General features: G+C 36.8%; 1 protein-coding gene across 2 annotated transcripts in view; it reads left to right on the top strand.

The window, feature by feature from the left end:
- Window positions 1-266: 266 nt before the first annotated feature.
- FMN2 (formin 2) overlaps window positions 267-24,351 on the top strand; it is a 148,799-nt gene continuing 124,714 nt past the window's right edge. For both annotated transcript variants that reach the window (XM_051615773.1, XM_051615772.1), the window contains exons 1-2: window positions 267-2,241; window positions 16,425-16,591. In XM_051615773.1, coding sequence (XP_051471733.1) covers window positions 306-2,241; window positions 16,425-16,591 — 2,103 coding nt within the window. In that variant the 5' untranslated portion in view covers window positions 267-305. The remainder of the gene's footprint in view (window positions 2,242-16,424; window positions 16,592-24,351) is intronic.

The raw sequence follows: 24,351 nt of genomic DNA, 5'->3' as shown, positions 1-24,351 counted from the left end.
TATTGTCTTTCACCTATTGACTTTCTGTGTGACTCTCCTTTTAAAACCGTGTAACTTGTTTGGGTGACCTTTAAAAAGTAAACATGTAAATCACCAGAGGTACAGTGTAATCTGTCAAAGTAGCATATGCTTAAGCACCTTATAAACAATTAATAATATTTATATTTCCAAAATTATTAGTTTATTCATTTAAACAATTCCAGAGCAACTGCAGAGCAATTAAGTACCTTGCTTTAACTTTTTTCTTTTGCCCTTCCAGGGAAGTCCAGAAGTTATAAATGATCTGGTGACGAGCTGAGCTTGCAATGCAGGCAATAAAAACCGTGGAAAAAGAAGTTACTTTTATAAAAGAAACACTTTTCACAGAATCCTTCCTACAGAAACAGGATTGCAGCAAAAGCCCAGAGAGCAAGCGGCTCTGTGAGCAGCAGCCATTGGAAGGAGCTGTCTGCAGCTCTCAGTGCTGTACTGAGCATGTCTCAGCGGAGCCCAGTGCAAGCAGCACATTATGCAAAAAGGCAGCTCTAGCAGATGGGAGAGAGGCACAGCAAGCGTTTGCTTCGCTTACATCACCACCGCTTGAAAACAACCCTGGATCGCTAGAGGGGATCCCGCCGGCAGGCCAAAGGAATGAAATCTGGGAGCATGGCTTGATTGCTGAAGGTGTTGCCCTACGAAAAATCATGGGGAATCAAGATGGGAAGCTAAAGAAAAATGCAGGTGATGTGTATGAAGGAGAGGATGCCTCTGGGCCCAAGGATACAGATGGCACAAAGAAGGTATCGGGAAGCAGAAGGGGACTGGGGAAGCATGCAAAAGGAAGTGAATCCGGTAAGAAGAAGGGTAAGTCAGACTCAAGGGCCTCGGTGTTTTCAAATCTGAGGATCAGAAAAAATCTGTCCAAGGCTAAAGATGGGAATAGCAGCTCACGGGAGGATGTTTTGGATAGCCAGGCCGTGCAGGCTGGAGAGCTGGACAGTACTCATTCAATTGTAACCAAAACTCCAGATATAAGCATCTCTGCAGATGAAGGGGGTCTCTCAGACACAGATGTGGAACATTTTGAAATCAGAAATGAAACTGTCCCAGCTGCTGCAGAGACACAGGATGGACAAAGGACCAGCTCTGGCTCTGATACAGATATATACAGTTTCCATTCAGCCACAGAACAAGAGGATTTGCTTTCTGATATCCAGCAAGCTATTAGACTGCAGCAGCAGCAGCAGGGAGCAATTAACATTGGAACTGAGGACCTTGTCACCAAAACAATGGGCCGACACATGGATAATTCGCAAGTAGCCCCCTTAGATTTTGAACGGTTTCTGTCGGTAACTACCACTGACAAAGAGAGGAGTCCAGACGCTGAGGGGGCTTTTCCAGCATTATCTAAAACTGCGGAAAATGTTCCTGTCTCCTGTGCAGCTGAACGTGAACTGAAAGAAGAAGTAAACGACACAGGCTCTCCTGGTAACGGCTTATCTGAAACACAAGAACGTAAGCGATCGATTGAGGAGCAGCTCATTGCTGGAGTGGATGCTGTAGCTGGTGAACTAAAAGATGATTTGAATAGAACTGCCATAGGAAATGGTTCTCAGACACCCAGCTCCACACGACCTTTTCCAACCTCGGCAGCAGATGCTGAGACTAAAATTACTGGAGTGCAGACTGTTGATTTGCAGCACTCTGTAACAGAGGATGGTATTTCAGATGCAGGCTGTGATCATGCTCATGAGAATCAGGAAGGGAAAAGCACTCTGTTGGCCAGTCAAGAGGACCTGCATAATGATTTATCCACAGAAATGAAAAATGTCACTTTGTCCTCTGAGGGGACAGCAGGCAGTCAGATTCTTGGTTCCCGATGCTTTAAGCCGTACCTAATTAATCCTTGTTACATTAAAACCACTACTAGGCAACTGAGTTCTCCCAACCATTCACCATCTCCCTCCCCATCCCAGAGCCCTCTTTTTACAAGGAGGCAGGAGTCTTTCCACACGAAAGAAAAAGTCTCGGTCAAGAAGCAGAGGTCTGCTAGTTTGACAGGTGTATTTAGTCGTTCTGCAGACTGGACAGAAGAGTTTTCTAATCACAGATGTGAAACAACACAGAAGGTGGGCTCTGCAGGCTACTTGGAGCACAAGGGGTTTAGAGATAAATTTCAAACAGAAAGAGTGCCTTTGACTCATTCAAGAAAGTCCTCAGGGGTGCAGGCTTCTACAGAGACATTTCCCAATGTCTTTTCAGGTGAGTGACATGTATTAAGGTTGGGTTTTTTTCCCAGACAGTTTTTGAAAAGATGTTTTAAATGCTTCAATTCAGTCCTTTGCATGTATTATTGTCTTTAATGTGCTGACAGTTTTAAAATTGAAGGCCTAATCTTAACAAACACAGTCACATTTCACTTACAAGAATAGCCTCTCTATTCAGTGTCAGCCTGGCAGTACAGCCAGTAAAGGAAGTGCATAACTCTTTGAAGTTTTTCTTTCTGCTTTTCTCCTTTGTCTAAATGCTGTAGGAAAAGGCTGGATACCTTAAATTAGTCTGGTTGAAAAATGTTAAGAGTTGTACTGTTGTAGGCAGACCAGCTCTCTGCATAAAAAGACCTTTCAGATGCGGAGCTTTCTGTAACTGGGATCCTGCTTGGGGCTTTCTTGTGCTGGTCACTGTTCTGATTTACTGCAAATATTTGAGAGCTGCACCTGGTATTAGACTGAGGCAGAGATGGGGATTTGCTTAGTGCAAAAAGGAAAAAGCCATGCCAGCACAGATGAACAGCACTACAGAAAGAAACTGATTTCCCCTTCAGAAAGGGAATAGAGGAGAAAAAAATGTGACTTCAAAAGACATCGTGAAATGGAGAAGAGAAGGGAAACTGTGGGTAGTACACTTGGGTATCTGTGACAGGCTGTTGCTTGGGCTACGTAAAGTGACTTATTCAGGAAAACATTGTTTTTACCTTGCCTATTAGGCAGCTTGCATCCTCTCACAAAGGCATAGGAATATAGAGTTTACAAATGAAATAAATTGAATAGCTGGTTGTATTTTCCTACGCTTTGAGGGTTGTTGGTTTTTTTTGCCTTTCTGTTTCCCTATCTGAAGTTTCTGTAAAAAGCTGATGTCTTCACAAATCATGAAGGCCCCTGCCACATAGAAGGCACGTAGAAGAAATTCAGCAATATATTACATTTGTTTACATTTTATTTGCATATTATTTACTTAAGAAAACTAGAGATAAGAGAATGCAGATAATATGCCCTATGAGCACCAGTTACAAGATTAAAACAGTTGAATCTATAATCAGGTTTGTTTTGAATTGAGGTATATTCCAGATACATCAGCACAGTAATCACATATGTACTGGAGCTATCTGAAAAAACTGCAGTCAGAATTTTCTTGTGCTGTTCTGAAAAACTAAACAGAATAGTATGGTTTATGAAGGCAGCAATGACATGATTTAGAAATAACATGTAAGAAAACAGTTAATCCATCAGCAACTGTTTTGCATAAAAAGACTATTTTGTTTTATAATGTAGATTTAAAAAATTATATAACATGTAATAGTTTCCATTCATAGTTGACTTCTTTGTGCACATTCCACTCTGCTTGACATCACAATAATACTGGTGAATGAACCTGTCTGCATAGAGAAACTAAAATTAGTGCCTTTTTTTTGTATAGCAGCCAACTGCAGGAGTTTGAAATACATTGCATTGACACTGTTTCCTAGATTCAAATAAGAAGTATGCTTTCATTTTTCAGAAATTCCCAATTTCAGTCTTGAAAATTAAAATTAAATTTTTTAACACAAAAAAGGCCAGCCCCTTCTGAAGTAAGCTGAAGCTTTTTTGTGTTTTAAATCCCTTCCACCTGTTTTCTTAGATTTAATTTCAGACATGCCTATCTAAAGTTCTACAGTCTGAGCTGATTGCTGTTTTCAGATTTATAGCATCTAAAAAGCATTTATTTTCTGTCAACATTTGACAGCTTATAAGCAACTCAGAGAGCCAAGTTTTAAATTGCATCATCAGTAATTAAACTTTCTTCTTCACGGTGGTGCTATGATGAAAATACATTTTATGTGGCAAATTTCAAGAACATGGAATAACTTTCTAGACACATGTTTTCCAAGAAGCAGACATTTTATCACAAGGTTTTGATTTATTTACTATTATTCTTTGTTTTATTGTGTTTTCCCACCAAAACTGTAGACTGTTATTGTGGAGGGACCAATGTCTAATGCAACGGTAGTTCTGTCTCTTATGGAAATTACACTGATCCTCATTTGCATGTACATACCAGCTGCCTATCCAAACAGAGGACAATTATACCTTTCAGTTCTTGCAGGAAACTTGAAAGGAGAGAACTGGAAATGACGTAACAACACTTCATCTCTTTTGATCATTTTTATTTTTAAAAATATATTTACAAGTTGAAAATTATCAAAAATATAAAATCAACAACTAATGTACATGAAAAAGGGAAATTAAACTGAACTTTAGTATTCCCACAGACTGGCTGTTGTTGCAGTAAGAGCCAAAAAGCCTCTTTATTTAAACCAATTTGCACAGCAACAACTACAGAAATTATTTCCTTGTAATTTGCATACTGCCTTTGAAAAATGTCGTATTTTAATTGCATGCATCAGATGCATGAATTTGGGGATTATCATCAGGCTTTCAGAAATAACATTTTTTATAGTAGCTCATTTCTATTTTTTTTTTTTAAATCAGCTTCTTGCCTAGAGCATTAAATCCCATCTTGTTGTGCAGTGACCTCAGTGTCATTTTGCATTTCTAACTAGAATCAAGTAAAATGTTCCACACTTTATTAATTGATTTTAATGACAGCAGGTTCTATGCAGATGACTGGCCTACTTTTGCACTGTATTGTGGTTTGGCTATGTGCCGTTTGCTTTTCACAATGGTCCATACGAGCTCTTCTAAGGCTGTTTTAATATAAAATGTGGATGGAAACCAACAACTGAAATGATGGAGACTTTGTCTATTTTAATTTTGCTTTACATAAGAAATAAGTGAAGTATGGTATTTCCAATTTGATGATTTGGCTAAGAATGGGGTGTGGAGAAATGTATGGGCATTTTGTTATTCAGGCATCAGATCTATTTCTTTTGATGATGAGAACAGCTGTATTTGAGATTGCAGTGACAGTAATTACAAGTTCCAGATATCCTGATGCACAGTGGAGCAACAGTGTGTATGCTGTGGTCCCAGGAGGACAAAAGCTGAACCTGAATGAATAGAATTGGCTCTCTCACTTCAGTGTGTGGCAATGAATGATTTGCACTAAATATTAAAAGGGTATCTTGGTGGGAAAGATGAAACAATGTTTTCAAATGTTACCATAACTGAAATGGAAGAGCTAATAGGTTGGTTTAATAAAAAAGAGTTTATCTTAGCATTAATTTGAGATGCAGTGATTGCTAGTAAGGGTGTCTGTTATATAAACTGAATTTAAGAGTCCCATCATCTGCCCCAGATGGTAATTAAACTCGACCCTCTTTCTAATCTCTCTAGGCTGGCTGTAACACACTTGCTGCATGAATCTCTTTCAAACAAGTTGTTTATCTTTAAATTTAATCTTCTGAGATTTGTATTCATCCTGCTCTAGCTGTAAACAGGAAACAAACACAAATCTTCTGGCTTCCATGAAACAAAAACTGAAGTCAGTCCTGTGCTTGTGTGCTCATGGCCACTTTCTGGTTTCCACAGAGTGCTGGCCTGCTTCTCACAAAGGCCACTTTATCTCACTGTCCTAATGTCATCTGCATGCACTCACAGTTCCAGCTCAGTGTCTGCAGGCATATACAAAGGTCTTAGTATAGATAAATATGAGAAAACTTGAAAAAAAACAGGATGAAGGTTTGTTTCTGAGACATGAAGTAGATTTTTTTTTAAGATACTTTTTCAAGGTTGCTTTTTTCATTCTGATTCATGTGATGATGCACACAATACGGATTTGTATTTATTGGCATCCTGAGGAGACTACTTATTATGCAACTGTTATTTAAGGCTACTTATGGTTTACTGTTTCACTGATGAAGTTTGTTAGCAGTAATACAAATGCTTCTTTTATCAGATGTCAGGGCAGTGCAGCATCCTCTAACTGAGGGAGCTGCCCAAGAGCAACCCTTCATGTGACAAGAGGTCACATACCATGCTGAGTGTTGCTAGAAAGCATCTGAAGGGAAAGATCCTTCTCTTTTTGCCTAGAAAACCCAAACCTGGTGATGAGGCTGGGGGGGGGGGAGGACATGCAGGGAAAGGACTGCAGTACTGCACCACAGCAACAGTAAAATGTGTTTGAAAAGGGGCTGCAATATGTTATTGAAAGACTGCTGAGGGCTGGTAAGTTGCTTTAATGCTACTGTGCCTGCACTGTAATATGGGAACTGGAGCAATACGAGTAATGTCACTGGAATGTGATGCTGCCCCACAGGGTTGTTTTGAAGGGATCTCATTATTAATGCTTTAATCTTTATCTGGAACTGCATTGGAAGACCAGGTTTTGGTTATAAGGTTGAGTGGCTGCATCTCTCAGGCAACCTCTTCCTGTGCAGCAACCCCTTTCTGAGTTCTAACTAGCAGCTTGGCTCACATCTAGAGTAGGAATGTGTTGCCTTGTGATTGCCTGATGGCCTCTTTTGGGGTGCAAAGGGGGAAATGAAAAGGAACAGTTCACAGATAGAGGCACATGCAGCTCTGCTTGTATATGAAACACAGTACCAGTAGAATACCCATCAGATGTAGGATCTGGCTAGAACAGATCATCAAAGGACATTGCATGCTTTAGTGATTTCATTTTTGTGAAAGGAGCAATGGATTATTCTAGTGCTGTTGTTGGAATTTAGTTGTATGGAATTTAAATTTGAATGTATCTATTTGATCTAATTGTGCTCTTATTTTTAAAAATATGTATTATTTAATAGCTTGGGGGGAGTGGTTTGTCTGGGTTTTTTTGTGTTTGTTTTGTTTTTAATCAAGCTCAGTATATGGCCAACTGTATTCCTTATAAACGACTCCTGCCAAAATTTGAAGTGTCTTAAGGAACAGTGCTGGTGAAGCATACATGCGTAGGTGTTTCTGTGGCTTTGCTTATTTTTAGGTACATTTAGAAGCATAATTCTGTAGTGGCTAGGTGGAATATAACATTTTCTGGAAACTTATTTTACTCAAAAATTTTATTTCTGGGAGATAAGATGAGTTGATACAAGGGAAACAGGACAGATGCAGTGAGAAGCTGTGGAAGGAAGGCTATGGGAAGATGAGAGGACTACACTGTATTGCCTCATTCATGCCTCTTCATATGATAATACAAGGCCAATTGCATTTCATTAAGTGCTTCAGAAAAGGCAGCAAAGTGGGTTCAGGAGCTGTGTCACACTATTATTTCTTTTAAGCCACGGCAACTTCCTGCATTCCTGCAATCCAGTTCATATGAAGGAAGTTACGGACAATGAGATGGTCTGTGTTACATTAAGTACAAAATTATTATTCCTCATTTTATTTCCATATTGCTGCTGTCCAGAACAAGTTTCCTTCACATTGATGGGAATACCTGGGCTTTCTGAACAAGAATAAGAAGTAGGTTATGTTTTCTGATGCAAGACTTTTCATTATTCTCAAATATATACAGAACATTACTTCTTTCATTACTAGATGTATAGATGATAGAATGCATTGCCAGCAGTTTTGCAACAGTCAGGGAGTGGTTATGAAATTGTGTGTATTTGTGTGTAAAAAACATCACAGTTGTAAAAGTAAATCCTAATATACATAAATACAGAAGTACAAAAATGCTTGAGAATTTATTATTTTTTGTGTCTAGAAGTGTGCAGGTAAGTAGTGGCAGCAAAGCCTCATAAAAAATGAAATTTAGCATTGAGATACTCATTTGCTCAGTAGAAGTATGAACTGTTTAATCTCAGGATCTGTATAAAATATTTCAGGAGAGTCAGAACTCTGAACCTGGTATTACTTTGAATCAGGAGGAACCATGGATAACTTTACTGTGGATCTAATTTCAGGAGTTTGTAGAGTTTATTTGATGCTGAGATCTGGATCAGCTGTCCTTTGAAGACACATAATATGTAGTACGTACCAGGGGAAAACTAATTCGTATCCTATCCTCTTCCTTGCACTGATAAGGAAAAAAATCACTGTGAAAAAGAAGTTGATGCTGCAGTAATATTATAATTAATTATGTTAATATCTGCTAGTAGTAATGGAAGAAAAGGTTGTTTTCATTAAAAAAAAAAAAAGCCAAAATATTGCCTTCATAATAGAGGGCGTGTATCTATAAACTATTTTGTCATGCAAAGAATCAAGACAATACAGTATGCTGAGAAATAATTGAGGGAAATATTTGATGGCATCGATGAAAAAGCATGAAGGTCCAGCTTCAAAATGGGAGGCATACTGAGGTTTTATTCAGATGAAGCCTAGAACACCATGTTTGCACAAATACACAGTCGTGCATGTATTTTTCTTTGTCATGGAATGTAGTTCTCATTTTCTGCTTTTTCCCTTTCTTCTTTTGTTTGTGGATAGAAAGAAGAAAAGCTTTTGAACATTGTGATAAATATTAAAAAGTCAGCAGTTACTGAAGTTGGAGGAGATTGTCGGACCTTAGATGGTCCTGGAGAGGGAAAAAATAAATAAAAAAAGCTAATCCATGCTGGGATTCTAATGAGTATGTTGAAAGAAATTTGTTATTTGTTTCCGCTTCCAGAGGCTTGCTAGTTCAGCTCAGTTGTATTTTGTGACCTGTAGCTGCTTGTGCAGATATTTGGATTTACTTCTAAGGTAGAGAAGGGCCAGAGTGCATTAAATGTCAATGAAAATGTAGCAACATTGGGAATAAAGATGTTTTACAAAATTGGGTTGTAAAGAACAGCTTGTATAAATTTGCTCTGACAAAAATAGCTGCCTGAAAAGGCATTAGAGGAGCTTCTTTCTTTACAGAGCTAGACAGAAAGAATTGTGGCTTTCCAGCAGTCTGTGAGAACCTGGCACAGTGTACCACTTTCACATCGCAAATCACCACAGAAACTAAAAGGGTAAAGATGGGCAGAATTAAATACTTGCTGAGAGGAACGTAAGCACCTGGAAAGCACAGTATGAAGGCTGCCAAAAATGCATATGGTGCCTAAAAGATTTGGTAGACAGGCACTTACAGATTCTCTTTTAGCATAACCCATTATAATTAGGAAAGATTTAGTAATATACTTCTGCAATCTGCAATAAAACTGTGTTAGAACCTGAAGAGAAATCAAGATGAAGGGAGACATGCCATTTAAGGTTTTGGGATGGTGCATCTTGTTTATAACTTTAGAAAGGCACTTTGTACCACCATGTTTCAGCACTGGAAGAGGAACTACAAAGAAGATGGAGACTCGCTTTTGACAAGGAGTCACATGGAAAAGATGAGGGGAAATTAATACAAGTTACTGTTGGGGAGATTGCCACCGGACACGAGGAAAATTTTTCCCAACAAGAGCAATCAGCCATTGGGATAATTTCTCCAGGAAGTGGTGGATTCCCCATCATGGGACAATTTTAAGGTTCCATTGGACAGGGTCCTAGGCCATCTTGTCTAGACCATACTTTTGCCAAGAAGGTTGAACCAAATGATTCTTAAGATCTCTTCCAACCTGGTATTCTATGATTGATTTTGTAGGAACATCAAAGAGGAACAGCCTCTGGGTTTTTTTTCCTGATAAATATATGTATGTGAACAAGCAGTGAATGCAGATATTCACCAATAAAAACAAAAGGAAATATCTTTATGACAGAATTACAGAAATTTGCACCACAGCCCTAGAGGCTTATATTGCTTGGAAATTAGACTTTGAACTGCTTTGTGGTTATTCATTGTGGAAGGTTTAATTTTTTTATTTTTTTTTTTAATTTGAAAACGTCTTACTTCTCAGCAGTCATCTGTTGCATGATATGTTTAGGCTGACTGGTACAGGTTAACTGAAAAACTGAAAATTTGAAAATATTATGAAATGAAAATATTAAAGAAATTTAACAGTTTTGATCACTGAAATATTATTTCTATATGAAATAGTAGTTACCCAGTGCTTTATATATTTGAAGCCTAGGAAAGTACATTAAACAGAGGAAAGGTCAAAATTAAGTAGAATGGATTTTCCTTTAGGAAGTGGTTTTGCAAACTTTTGCTGTGTAGTTTGGGGCAATATGAAATGCATCACTTTGTCCATGTCTTCTTCCTTTTCCTTTTCTTTCCTGTCCTAACTCTCAAAAATAAGGCATTGCCTATAGTACTTTTGGCTTCAAAACTTCATATGAAATGTCTTTGCTGTGTGAGCATTTAGGATCTCACTGAAGTAGCAGGAAAAAAAAAACACCAAAAACAGAGTAAACTGGGGAAAAGAGGGCAAGCTGATTTCATTTTCTGAAGATGTAAGCAGAACATGCATGAGTCACTGTTAATCCTTGACGTGACTCTAGGGTGTTCAGGACTAGTGTTACACTGAAGCTATTCCCTCTGCATTGTGAAAAATAAAAACTGAAAGTCTGTCTCCAGTCTGTATCGTTTAAGATGTGCTGATGCAGCTTCTGTGCTAATGGTGAAAGTGTGTAGTAGTTGGTTGTTAAAAAAGAGAATCGTGAGACCAGCAGAGGGGGGAGCTTTTGGAGTATAACTCATTTGCATCATTAGTCTCAACTTGTGCTCACTGACAGCTGTGCTCCGGGGCTTTTGAAAATGCAGCATAAGGAGGATAGGAGATACATCTTGAAAGATAAATGTGAGGTTGTGACAGCACAATCCTCAGGGAAACATTGTTGCAACCTCTACTGTAGTGCAGGGCCTCAATGTGTGCATGTGTGGCTTTTGTCTGTGACTACTGTAGTTTTCTCCTGTTTCTTTCTTCCATTTGTCCCTCTCCTTCACCTTGATACTCAAGGAAATCCAAAGCAAAAAACATGTTCATGGTGTTGATGGATTTTAAGGATTTTTTTTCTCTCCTTGCTGCTTTTTCAAATGTTTACCTTTTAAGCAAATTGGACAGAAAAATATTAAAAAGTAAACTAATTGAGTTGGGATGTGCTTGTATTTCTCTGTGGGTACTGCTGAACATGCTTTCAAGTTCATAGGCATTCAAGAGCAAATCTGCATATCTGAAGAGTGTAGATCCTTCTTTTTAGTGTCTTCCTGAGGAGACAAAAAGGCTGCACTGAAAAATAAAATTACTGTAATAGAAAATCTAATGTGCTTCCTTCTAAAGTAGTCAACCTCTGCCATCAAGTGACTCATAATCCAGGTCATGACAGAAAAAGTGGTTCAAATTACCAGTGCCTGACAGCCAAGGTCTGTAGCAGTTGCTTCCACGTGGAAGGAGATGTAATGCATACATACAGACACCTTTCCAGGCCAAGGGAGAGCCTGTAGCTGTGTCAGGCCAGTACTGAGTGGAATTATTCTATTAAATTATTATATGCATGTTACAGACTATATATAATAGTATTTTTTAATATTTTATTATTATATGAAATACGTTTGTAGAATTACTTTTGGCGATACAGGCTTTCTTTCTCCCTTCACCTTGCATGTGAGTAAATATGATTACAGTTAATCTAAAGTTGAAAATGATAATTCAAGAATACAATTACCTGCATTTTTTTAAAAGGGAGGCAGTATGAAACACCATACTGGGACTTGTGTATTTTAATTCTGTAATGAATAGTTTGTGTTCTACAATAGTTGCCAGAGGTCGCTTTAATGAACAACGTTACTGAAGATTTGTTCATAGTGATATGATGAAGAGCTATGTCATACAGAGATCATAAGATCATAGTGCTTCATCTTAATGAGAATGGGAGGAAGTGGCAGATGACATGGAGGTGGAGAACATGTGATTTGGAAGCTGAGTTGGGAGAGCTAGGCTGAGCTATGGTAGAAAATGTATATATCTCAAAATATCCATAGAAGGCCAGAGTATCTGCTACTTCCAAACTTAATTTCATGTTCCCACTTTTTAGATTGCTTAATTGTGTAACCCTTTGCAAGTAGAGTCTTTTTATCCCTTACAGAGATTTAATAAATTATTCAGAGCTCCCAATAAATAACTTAGGAGTTTATAGTTACTTGTGGGAAGGTTTTGGTAAGCTGGTAAGATCTGCAGAATGCTGATTTGATCTAAGGCTGAAACTTAACTGCAGTTTTTCATTAATTCAAAACTTGATATGCTTCCCATCCCCTACCAGACTAATACTTAGGGGAAGGGTAGGAATAGGCTCCAGGAACTTCATAACTTGGGATTTCTGGGAAGAAAGTTTGTCTAAAATATTAAAAAATACAGTAAACTTTTAAGTTTCTTTAACCTTTGAAGAAAAAATAAATAAGAAGAGATGAGAGATCTTTGTTCTTTACTATTTTCATGGCATGTAAAGACAACCAAGAGAAATTGCTTTACCATGGCATTTAAATTCCAGTAACAGAAATCAGCTGATCTTTTAATAACTATGAAATAACTAATCATTTAATTATTCCAGGTTACTTACACCTCATCTTCACCTATTTAGAACAGATTCGGGTATTACCTCATGTAAGTTATCAATATGAAGTGATTAATGATCTCTGAGGAAAAAAAAATGGTCTTGCTGCGTTTTATTTATAAACGAAAGATGAAAAATTGTAGCTTTAGGGATTAATATTGTGCAGTCAAATTCACACATATATACACAAAGTCTTTTAAATTTGAAGTAATTCCAAGTATGTATAGTGCAGATAGATGGGGTGCTGGCAAACCATTTCTCATTCCAAACAAAAGCAATTAAGTCTGTGGAGTGTTTAAGAGATATTTTGCTATACCTTCATCTTTCCCTGAATCAAAATCATAAAATGTGATTCCTGATGAGAGGAAAGAATGTCTCTTCCTTTGACATCAGTTCAAGTACAGGTAGGGTCAGAGGGCAGTGAAGCAGGGGCAAATTTGCTACTGGCCTTCCTGGGCCACAGAAGTCTTTGGAGCTGGAATGCTTCTGCTGTACTGAGAACTAGCTTTTACCTGAAAGTAGATGAAAGAGAAAGATCAGGTGCCTTTAATAATGGAGGAACTTCTTAGTAAACAGTGGCTTTCGAATCTTGTTCTTCCATGTACAATAGCTTTAGCCTTGTCTGAAATTACAGTGCTGCAACCACTCCATAATGGGTGGTTCTGACACTTGTAATGACCATCTGATTTGATGATAAGCACTATCTGGGTTAGGTACAAAACTTTAAGTGGCATAGCAATCGGTTCTAAATATATTGCCCAGTACGTGCTTTAAACGTATACACCATTTATTGTTGATATAGAGATTTATTACTTTCTTTAACAGCTGTTCACAGTGAATCTATTTCTGTATGCATTGAAATGTGAACTTTTTTTCAGCTTGCATTTGGTAAAATCTGTTAACTGTACAGGCAAAATGCATTTTTGCAATTCAAATTTATGTGTTTGCCACCAGGTCTCCATAGCAATTGTAAGGAACATACAAGATGTGTTATAGCACAGCTTTATTACCTATATTTTTTTGATTCATATCCTATTTGATGCAATGGACAGCTTAATTGTACTAAAGGTAGTTTGAATTAAAGGATAGATTCTTCTGGGTTAAAAAGTACTAGCTAATGTAATGAAACAATTTTTACTACCTCATTTATCCCAAGACTAACACACTGGAGAGAACACTTCAGGCTCAGATGGAGCAAATATCAATAATACAAAGTACAGTAAGAGGCATGCACTTCATTAGTGACTTTTTTACATGTATACTTATTTCATATCGTCTGAATGCTAAAGTATGTTTAGAAAATAGTTATTAATCACTAAGCAATGATAGGTAATAACCACTATACACATTAAACAGCAACTGAATGGCAACTAAGATTGTGAACAAAGTATTTCATCTGAGCAAGGCTGTTAAAAATTAGCAAATGAATGGGTGGATTAAGGAAAAAAAGGGCCTTGTTTCCTATTTTGTCATTCATGGGTATTATTCCTGTTAACTGGGTTAAAACAAAAGGATGGGGAAGTGGAGGGATGGGGCTTTTCTGGTTCTGGATGTCCAGAAGACTTCCTACACATGAAAAGATTATTTAAATGTTGAAACATCCAGACGAAAAAAAAAAATAAAAAAATTAAAAAGTCTGACATTCAAAAGTCGTGGATGACATTTGAATATTCAATATAGCATGAAGAAATGTGTAGCTTTCTTGCATAGTCCTATTTTTAATGTGTGTGTGTGCAGAGTGGTCTTCCTCTGGTGTATTTTCTTACTACTTTTCCTTCTGTGCATTTTATATAAATGTGAAGCATTGGCTTTTTCATTCATCCTTGTCACTTGCAGTCTCTCATTTGGCTGCCCAACTTTCCATGTTGAACTTTACTCAGTGATATAAGGTGATACTATGGTAGTATGATGTGCTTTGCTGCAGAAATGCTGGCAGAAATGCTACCTATTGGAGCTCAGGTGTCAGTGTGGTGCCAGTCTTGTACTTTTTTTCTGAAACTTACTTGTATACCTTAACCTTGGTATTCATAGCTAGGAGAATCCATTTATTGCAGTAAGATGGTAGTAGCTAGGGGCTTTTGTAAGTGGTACCACTAAGCACTGGTAACTGCAGCCCCAAAGAAAAAATTTCTAAAACAAATGACAAAGCCATCTGTCAGCAGGCAGCTCCTGTTTGCACTTTGCTGCCATGGTTTTATACTGTTGCCTTTTGTCTTGTAAGGCATTGCTGAAACTGGGCAAATTGTTAAAAATTGCAGGCAGTAAGGAAGCCTGCCTTCAATTAATGAATGACTTTCAAGATTTAACAGCTGGACTGTATCTAGTTAAATAGAGGGACATGTTGACCAAGCAGCTGTGCTATCATCACCGTATAAGTGGTGAAACCAAGGAACAGGCAAACTAATCAGCAAGAACAGCAACACTTGTCTATCTTAGAAGTTTATTCCCTGGCTTATCCCCTTAAATGTATTGTTTCTAATAAAAGGCTAGGAAACTTGGGCTAACAATTCAGAATTAGCAGATCTTGAGATGTGGTCAGGAAAACCTTAGAAATCACTTCTAACTTCTTAATGTATTGTTTATTTTAGGCTCTTTTTTCATGTGAAGTTGAAATCATACTGAAACCTAAATGCTACTTACAATGTATTTTTAAAATTGTATCCAGATGTTTAAAAGTTATCTTTTTGTTATATTCAAAAGCCTGGGAAATCTTACATTTTCACCACCAACAACAAAAAAATACTATTATTATTTTTCCTATTATTAGTGCTGCTACTTTATATGTCATTTAAATACTTTCTCAATGCAGTATATTTTTTTCTGAAAAATACCTTTGGCTTCCAATGAGTGTATAGAAAAAGCAGATTGTAGAAACTGATTTAAGTACAAATTGTACTCACAGTTAGTGTCTACTAAAACATGAAATTAACCTTATTACTCTGCTTTTTCTCTTTCAGTAGATATATTTCATATCTTTATGTATATCCTGAAAATCTGAACTTTGGCATCTTTCGACATTTTAGAACTTAATCAAGCAATTTAATATTCTTACAATGTTGATTTTTCTACAGCCTGCATATATAATTAGTTTTTGTAGTCTCTTGCTAGCTAACTGCATGCAGCACAAAGGTCTTGGAAACCTCTAGCATTGTGTCCCAAAATATGCTTTATAATATACACCCTCCTGTCATGCTCTGGTGAGATAACAAAGAAAACAGTTTGATCATGAGTTCTGACCTTGTAATAGGAATCGGTCTCTTTTTTCCCTCTTTGAAAGTTTTACTTTTCTGACTTGCTGCTCGTGGCACTGCATTTTAATTTGGAGCACTCTGCAGCTCTGGAGTTTTATTAAATACAATTTTAAACAGAATAGTTATCAGAAGGTGGGTTTTTTTTGTAATTTATTTTATTGAGAGTTTCTCCCAAGAAATAGAGCACAGTTTCTTAAATACTGATCATTTTATGATACTAAAAACAAAGGCTCATTCCAAGATTTTGGAGACTGGATTCTATAATAACTTAGTATGACATCCTAGGAAAAAGTTACTTTATTTCTTGGTAGTAACTCAGTTTTCCCATCAGGACAACTGTATAATAGAAAGAAATAGGAAATTGATGTTACAATAGCATCTCATGATTTTTGTTCCTACTCTGCAGTGCAGCCAACACAATGTATCCTAATCAGTCAGGCTACAGATCAGTTCAAATTATGGTATAGAAATATTTTATATTTAAATCTTATTATCAGATACTTTTCTCAATATTTTTTTTATTTCATATTTTTACTTCTAATGGTTGAAGTTTTTGATGCACATTGTAATGCCTCAGTCTAGTGTCCCATAAATAGCTGCAGATTCTTATTGATGTGTGTCATCACTTTGACAGGACGAACTCTGCTGGAAAAGCTCTTCAGCCAGCAGGAAAATGCACCACAAGAAGAAGCAGAAAAACTGTGTTCCCGCATTATTGCAATGGGTCTTTTGCTTCCGTTCACTGACTGCTTCAGAGAACCATGCAATCAGAGTGCCCAGCAAAGCACACCCACTTTTGATGTAAGTACTGAAAAAATTATCTGTTGTCTGTTTTGCCAAGCGGGACATGATTTGACAATGTCTCATCACTCTTGAGGAGTTCTGTTAGTCCTTTTAATGAAAATTGCCTTTATGAGAGTGGCCAGCTATTTTTCTGAGCTCATGTGTGTACACTTTTGTATCCAGGCATGTGTAAGTTTTAAAAGGTTCTCCCGTAAGTTGGTTTCTTAACTTTTAAACTTGTAGTTTACTGTTCTTTAGTTTTCATTAAGTCTTTTTTGTTGAATCAAAGCGCTCTACATGACTGTCAGTGTTTCAATTCAATAGCTGCTTCACCAAAAATATATATTAAAGGAACAACAGAAAACAGCATGTCACAAAACTCAGTGCTGATTTGCTGACATTCCAGCTACAGTGTTATCTGTGCTGTTGGGCTGTCTGCCCACAGTGCTTTTACTGGGGGTGTTTGCGTACCGTTGTGAAACTGTGGTGTAGTCATTGCCTCACATACTTTTGCTTCCTCTTGAATAATGAATTCAACATTATGGTGTCTTTCTATAGCATGATCCTGTACAATCCATGAAATTTGTGAACTTTTTTTTATGATCCTCATCTTGAAATTTCATCTCTGAGACTTCTTGGTACTGGTTTATGTAACTGAAGAGAATTGGGATTTTTCTCTTCACTAATTAGATACAAAATAATGTGCAAATGTTAATTAATTTACATAATACCTTACTGGTGTAGTTAAGATCTTCCCTGTTCTACACATTAAGCTAAAGCTTGTTTAGAAATACTCAAAAAATGATGGGCATAGACATGAAAGAACATGAGTCTTTCTAACTTTCAAAATCTTTGTCATCTTTCCTGCAGAAAAATTTAAACACAATGGGTGAAGGGAAAATCGGTGGAATAAATATTTTCCATGAACTCTTAAAACAAACACCCTTTCCTAGATAACCTAGCTTTTCTACAAAGTTATTCTATGATCCCTCTAACACTATGCAACCTTTAGGTTTTACTGGTTGTTGTTTTTTTTTTATTAATGTTTAAAACATTTTCAAACATTTTTTTGAAATTAATTGAAAATTGTAGCATGACTATAAAATTGAGGTTATTCAGGCAGCTTAAAATCACACATCATCTGAAAGTGTTTATGGTTAAATATACTTGATAAAGTTACTGGAAAAGACATACTTCCTATTTTTCACTTTATTTAAAACAGTATAGCAGTGTTTTTTATTTAACTGAAAGATTGGAAAGAAGCAGAAGAGGCTCTTTAATTAACTGGTATACCATACTTCATATGAGTAAGAGAATTATTCTAGTTATCTTTCATTGACTGTATCCAACAAGATGGACTTTCTGAGAAGAAAAAGGGCAGCCTGGTCTAGAGCCACATGAACTGTGTCAGCAATTTGAGATGTTGCTGGCTTAGCAGTGATCTCAATTTGAATTGGCCTATCACTAAGCCACAATGCTCTGTCACTATTTTTCTCTGTAAGTCCCCTAAATAGATGATGCTCCTGTAAAGCAATATTGGAAGTGGTGTAAGGCCCTGTGTACCTGTATGCAACTAGTAGTGCATCCTGCTTCCAAGGAGTGTACATCTGTCTTGAACATTAGGATCTGAACTGAATTTCACGTGGCACGAATGTGAGTGCTGCTGCTGTTCATTTTGGGAATAAGTTTCTGCTTCAGCCTTAGTGGCCACTTTGCAGGAACACCTACCTGTTTTTTTTATTGTGTGTCCTACAAGGGTGAAAATGTTTAGAACATCCAGCATAAACTCTAGTGGCTGAGAATTTCAAAATTGGGCTTCTCCTAGCTGATTTCACTTCTTAGAGTAAGTAAAGTATCTTACAGAAATAAATACTAATAGTTATGTATGGAAATAATCAACTTATTTGTGTGAAAAAAACTTAGTGATGTTGTCTTAAAAGACAAAATATTTGTGATTCATGTCTCCTCTTACATCTCTCTTTCTATGTCTATACTTGGCTTTTTTCTTGTTTAGGTTTTTTGTTTGTTTGTTTTTTAATTCATTAGAACAGGATTTTAATTTTTATGTAACCACTGATTTCAAAGACAGAGGAATTAGACTAGCCTTAAGTAATACTTAAAATTAACTCATCTAGAGTTAAGAGATACATCATCTTTGACCTTACTACAGATTTGGGAACACAGCCAGTCTCATATTCTTCCTTCATCTCTGAGTTCATCAGATATTCCCCCAGTTCCATCCTGGATTTTCTCCAGTTTGGCTGGTGTCCTTTTCGTTCAGCTGTAACTGCCATCAAGGAAGCTCCTATAACCTTGTTCTTGTCCCAGCCAGGTTCGTCTCCCACCCCATTGTCCTTCCTCTCTGCTACGTCCAGCTCTGGTGCTTGCTTGTCCCTTAATGTTACTTGTCTGGCTGTTGGTTGTGTTTGATCTTAGTTTGGTTCTTACAAAGTCTCTGAGGTCACTCCTTTAGCATGTATTTTTGTAGAATTGCTAACATTTTTCCACTGAAACACTTCCTTAAATCCCTGTTTTTCTTCTTTTGTGACTGTTCCCATGAGTTTCTGACCCTTAACTTACCTTTTTTTTCTTTTTTCTTTTTTTTTTTTTTTTTTTTTGTAAAATCCATTGGGTTACAGCTTCTGGAAATAATTCTGTAAGTTTTGTTAGCTGTAGGATCTATTGCTCATGGCTTGAGATGAATAGAAACAGATTATTTAAAAGTCCTGTTCTCTCACTCTGTTCCCCTTTTTTGGATGTTCTCCAGTGAATTTAATGTAACATGGCTAATGCTGAACCTTTTTCTACTGTCTTGAAATGTTTGCAATTGCACACTCTAGTTATATTCACATCATCTTTATTACTCATGCTGAGTGGTCACTCATAGTTCTCCATGTCTTACAACTGTATATGCAAATATTGTGTCTTTTTTCTCAGTAGCACACAAAATATCTTTTTTCTTTTTCCCAAGATATTTCAGGCTTCAGTGTGGGCCTCTGACTCACCTCATGAAATAATTTTACACGGCATCTTTTGCTGTTGTCACTGGATCCTATTTTTCTCTCTCCACACTGTCTGATTGTGATTAGGAATATGTATTAATAGTAAAGACAACTTTCACTGCTCTTAGTGTCTTAGGGTAGTATTTTCATGGCTCCTGGAAGCCAGATTGAATTAACTTCATAGCACCTGTATTTTGTGGTGTGGCTTATGCTTTGTGGACATAATGCTCACTCGTTTGTTTGTATATGGCAAACAGGAAGGACCAGTAAACACCCAATGAAAGCATTAATACTTAGAGAAGTAGCAATTGTCATCACTTTTACACTGAGGATGGTGTCCAGAGGCTTATAACTTGGTTGAATTTAGAATAGGTTTCAATGAAGATTGGAAGTGGCTCATTTCTGAAGTGACTCTGACCTTTTTGTCAAGTTTCAAATCCTAGCCCAAAGGAAAGAAACTTGAAAACTATTTTAAGAGCTTATGAGAAACCTTTGATGTTCTCTCTTGGCCCATGTTATCAATTATTTCTTTAAAAATATGGCAGATGCCCAAGCCAAAAGATTAGTCTGAAAAACTGAAAAGTTGAATAAAACTTTAAATATAATGTAAAGAGTAAGTAAATGCACAATGACAGATTCACTGTCTTGAAATATAATACCCTTTTTCCTAGTATTCTGTCCCCTGGAGAAGCTGCTAATTACTGCCTCATGGATGTAGTGATTTTTTTACTTGTCAGACTATCTTTACAGCCTTTCATTCTCCTAATATTTTATACAAGAAGAAAACAGTTTTTAAAAATTAAAAAAAAGGCTAAGCAAGAGTGTGTACAATTTAGAGAAAAATAGATTCACAGAAGCCTATTTAAAGAACATTCTCCTGAAAAATTTCTTGCCTTTAGAATAACTATTGCCTGCTTGACTCTTATGCTTTTTTCCCTCATTAAACAGTTGTGACTCACTCAAGGGGGCTTCTGAAGTTTCAAATTAAAGGAACGATATATAAGAAATCAATTATTTGTAAAAAACTCTGTCAGTACCAAATGACTGTGTCATGTTAATTAATAATCACATTGCTGTAGTGCAGATGTAGTCCTAAGCCTTTTATCATGTTACCTCATAACATTATCCTATTAGAGTAAAATAAACACAAGGCTGAGCTGGCTAAACTATGCATCTCTGGTAAGAATGTAACCATAAGCAAGTTTTTCAGCCACCTGTTAAGGGTATCACAGTTTTCAACAAGTGGAGATCTCATCTCTTGCTTAGCTCCTCTTTTAGTGATGTGTCACAAAAGCTAGACGTTGGCTATCTTTGGAGAGCCATCAGTACGGTGTATGTCACACACATTTGCATTAGAAGTTAAACTGTTCATACACCAATAAAAGGAGCTGGCATTTTCCTATCAATGCAAGGCAACTTTATTTGATTTCACTGTGCTGTTAAGAAATTTTACTGTACTTGGTGTTTGCATTTTATCCAGTAGCGGCAATTACTACATATTGTGGATACCTGGTCCCTAATTATGACTTCTCATTCCAGATTTTCCAAATAATACTGTGCAGTCTCAAGCTAAAGGCATTTTGTTCCTTTTATAGCAGATTTCCGCTCTTTTCCTGACAAACTTTCCAAGTAGTTTTGTATGTAGTTTCTGAACATTAGGTTTAAAATAGTTAAATTACCTATGAAAACTTAAATGGTTTTGTGGTAGAGGCTTTATGTTATAATTTTGTATGTGCTTTTGAGAAGAAAACTGACCATATCTTTGTATTTGTACTATATTCCTTGTTTGGGAAACAATCTCTATTACACAGTGTGGGGTCCAATAACTACTTTTTTTTTATGTGGCACTGACAAGCAGTATCTTCTTCCATATGTGTCTGAGATGCACACTAAGGTTTCATCTTTCTTTGTTTCTGGTATAATTTTGATTGGGCTAGCTCTCTTTACATCTTTTTCAGTGCTTTTATTGCATGTTATTACTGTGTTGAGTATTGCTGTTAATGCATTCTTGATTTATAAATTATTTCAGCATATTCAATAATGAAAGAGCTAGATAGACATCTTCTGAAGGGCGTCTTTGCTTAGTTACTGTGTGATTTTATACCTAGGCATATTTAACAGTTTGGGAAAGGGATGGCCCCTTGTCCAGTTAGTAGTTACGGTGCTTGACTAGGTTGTCATCTGTTTCTGAAATAACATTTCCAAAAGGAAGTAGAAAGCCAGGCAGCATAAGTGGGATATGCTGTAAAAATGGCTGTTTTCCTATTATCTCCTGGCCACCTGTGGTGATGGAAATGCTTTTTAAGGAGATAAAGACATTTCTTTTTTTTCTACTGATAAGCTGCAGATGGTGGGACTTTGCAGTCAGCTGGAAAAGGAGCTAGTGACATGAAGGCTTTACTTAGTTTTAACTTATTTGCACTGTTTACACCAGTCTGAAAATCAGTAGTTAAACAGATTGCAGACAGGCTATGTTCTTAAGTCACAGAGCTAAAATACCAGTGCTCAGTTTCCAAAGAGCAGCTTTCCCAATAATTTTCTTCAGCTGGGAGAACTTATCTCCCAAACTGCAGCACAAAACTGGCAACAGTGCAACATTCTTCAAGTATACTTTCAGTGCTCGGGAATAAGATGTATAAGACTGAACGTAGCCACATCTTATGAAATTTGTCATGGCACTATTTTGGGGATTAGTAGCAACTAAAACTTCTGGAGTTAATGGTGAAACTTGCAGAATAGAGCAGAGAAAACACATTTTTAATTTACTGCCCTAATCTTTGTTTGTTATGTAGATTATCATAGCAGTTGAGTTTGGCTAAATTAAAGCCCTCATGTCTCTTCTTCCCTTTCCAATGCCATTTTGTGACTTTTTGTGGTGAGCAACTTTGAATATTTCTGAGAGTAATGAAGTGGAAACAGTTGAATGAAGTATTCCTATTACGCTGTTTCTCTACTTTTTTTCTTAGTTTTAATTACACCTTTATTTTGAATTGTTTACATCTAGCCCTGATGACTTCTAGTCTTCTCTTTTTTTCTTTTCCTTTCTCCTTTCCAGTTACTTGTGGTGATGTTACCATATACACTTTCAATTGAGATATTTTATATGTGGAATATTTCTAGATTTTTGTTGAACTTCTTTTTGGTAGACAACATTGCTTATCTGCTTGTTATGCTGAAGAGCTGCTTTGAGAGGCAGAAGCTGGAGTTTATATATACTACCTGTTTAAAATTTTCGAAATCATTGTGCATAGGGCAAAGGTGGTGATCACCGTCTCACCTCAAGGAATCTTTATCTTTTATTGACTAGCTGTACATTTGTTCACTTTCTTAAGAATGGCAGTCATAACAGGATGTATCTTTCTAGCTTAGAATATGGAATAAAGAAAGAGTTGCATTTGTATATATTACATCTCTGTTTTCAAGAGGAAGGGCACCAGCTCAGCCTATTTAGTTATGTTAAATGTATAAGATATTGGGAAATAAGAAGACCAAGACAATAACTCTGAATGAGAATGTATGTGGAATCTGAAATTTAGTTTCCTGATTTCCTTTGCCCATGAGGGCCCTAACTACAAGGCTATTGACTCTGTTTGCCTGTCATATCCCCAGGATATTATGTTGAATCCTGAGCAAAGTTTGATGGGATGAAGCAAGTTTTTTTTGTTGAGTAGGTTGAAGTAATTTCATGGGAGAGAAATGTTCCATGTTTTTTTGATGCTTGAAGTGTTTTTAAATGAATTGCTGAGGCACATCAGTATTCTGAATAGAAAAAATAATACCTCAAGCAAATTGCTCATGCATTGAATTTAGTTCAGAAGGATAAAATGCTACTTCAGCCATAGTATTATGACTGATTTGCTGCATTTCAGCCTTGGAAAGCATCTGTGCTCACTAGTATTACAAGCTGAGAGCCATGTTTCTGACTGTTCTGATTCTGTCAGTGGTCAGATGAAACTTTTTTACTGAACTTCTCCTCAAAAAGTAAATCACTTTGCCCATTCTTGATAGTATTGATTTATCTATTTTAAAAGCTGCTTAAAATAAAGCTGCCTCCTGCTGATAAGACCATTTTGAGCTAGTTCAGCTCTAATTTATTGAACTAAAACCTTGCTTGTCCAATTAACTGTTTATATACAGTGAGAACATTCCATTGGCTTGCTTTCATTTTACAGATTATATACTTAGTATATTGGAATGATTAAACTTCCTGAATGGGAAAAATTGAAGTGTAAATGACCAACAGTTGTATACAAATATGGAACAAGCTCTTTGGAGCTCTTAGGTTGGAAAACACCTTTGAATCATGGAGTCTTGCTCCTGGTTATCCCTAGTACCATAAAATCTGATTCCTCTATGAGTTTATTTCATTTCATCTTAAATGCAGCTGTAGTTTTTCCTCTCTCCACTCCTCCAGCTCTTCACATTGGAAGACTGTCCACATCCAGACTGACTTGATGAGTAGGAATTTTCTTCTAACTATGACTCTGTGTTTAGTCCTGGTCCATTTATGCTTGCTTGTTGGCATGCAAACCCTTCTGTCCTCCCCTCTTCAGGATCACTTCTATTGTTTGAGGTTCTAATGAGTGGAATTTTACTATCTCACAAAGTAGGGTCTGATTCCATCATGTCTTAACACGGGAGCCATCAGGGAAGTTAGTACCAATTCACCATACTGTAAGAAAGTTTAGAGGTACTGCTAATGTGCTTCCTCATCTACTGCTAAGCTGAGCTGAAGAGCAGAGGCTACTCCTGACAGCCATGTGCTTCTCTACTGCC

Source organism: Apus apus, chromosome 3, assembly GCF_020740795.1.
Source record: "Apus apus isolate bApuApu2 chromosome 3, bApuApu2.pri.cur, whole genome shotgun sequence".
Lineage (NCBI taxonomy): Eukaryota > Metazoa > Chordata > Aves > Apodiformes > Apodidae > Apus > Apus apus.
The sequence above is the reverse complement of the archived record's forward strand: the minus strand, read 5'-3'. Positions and strand labels throughout refer to the sequence as shown.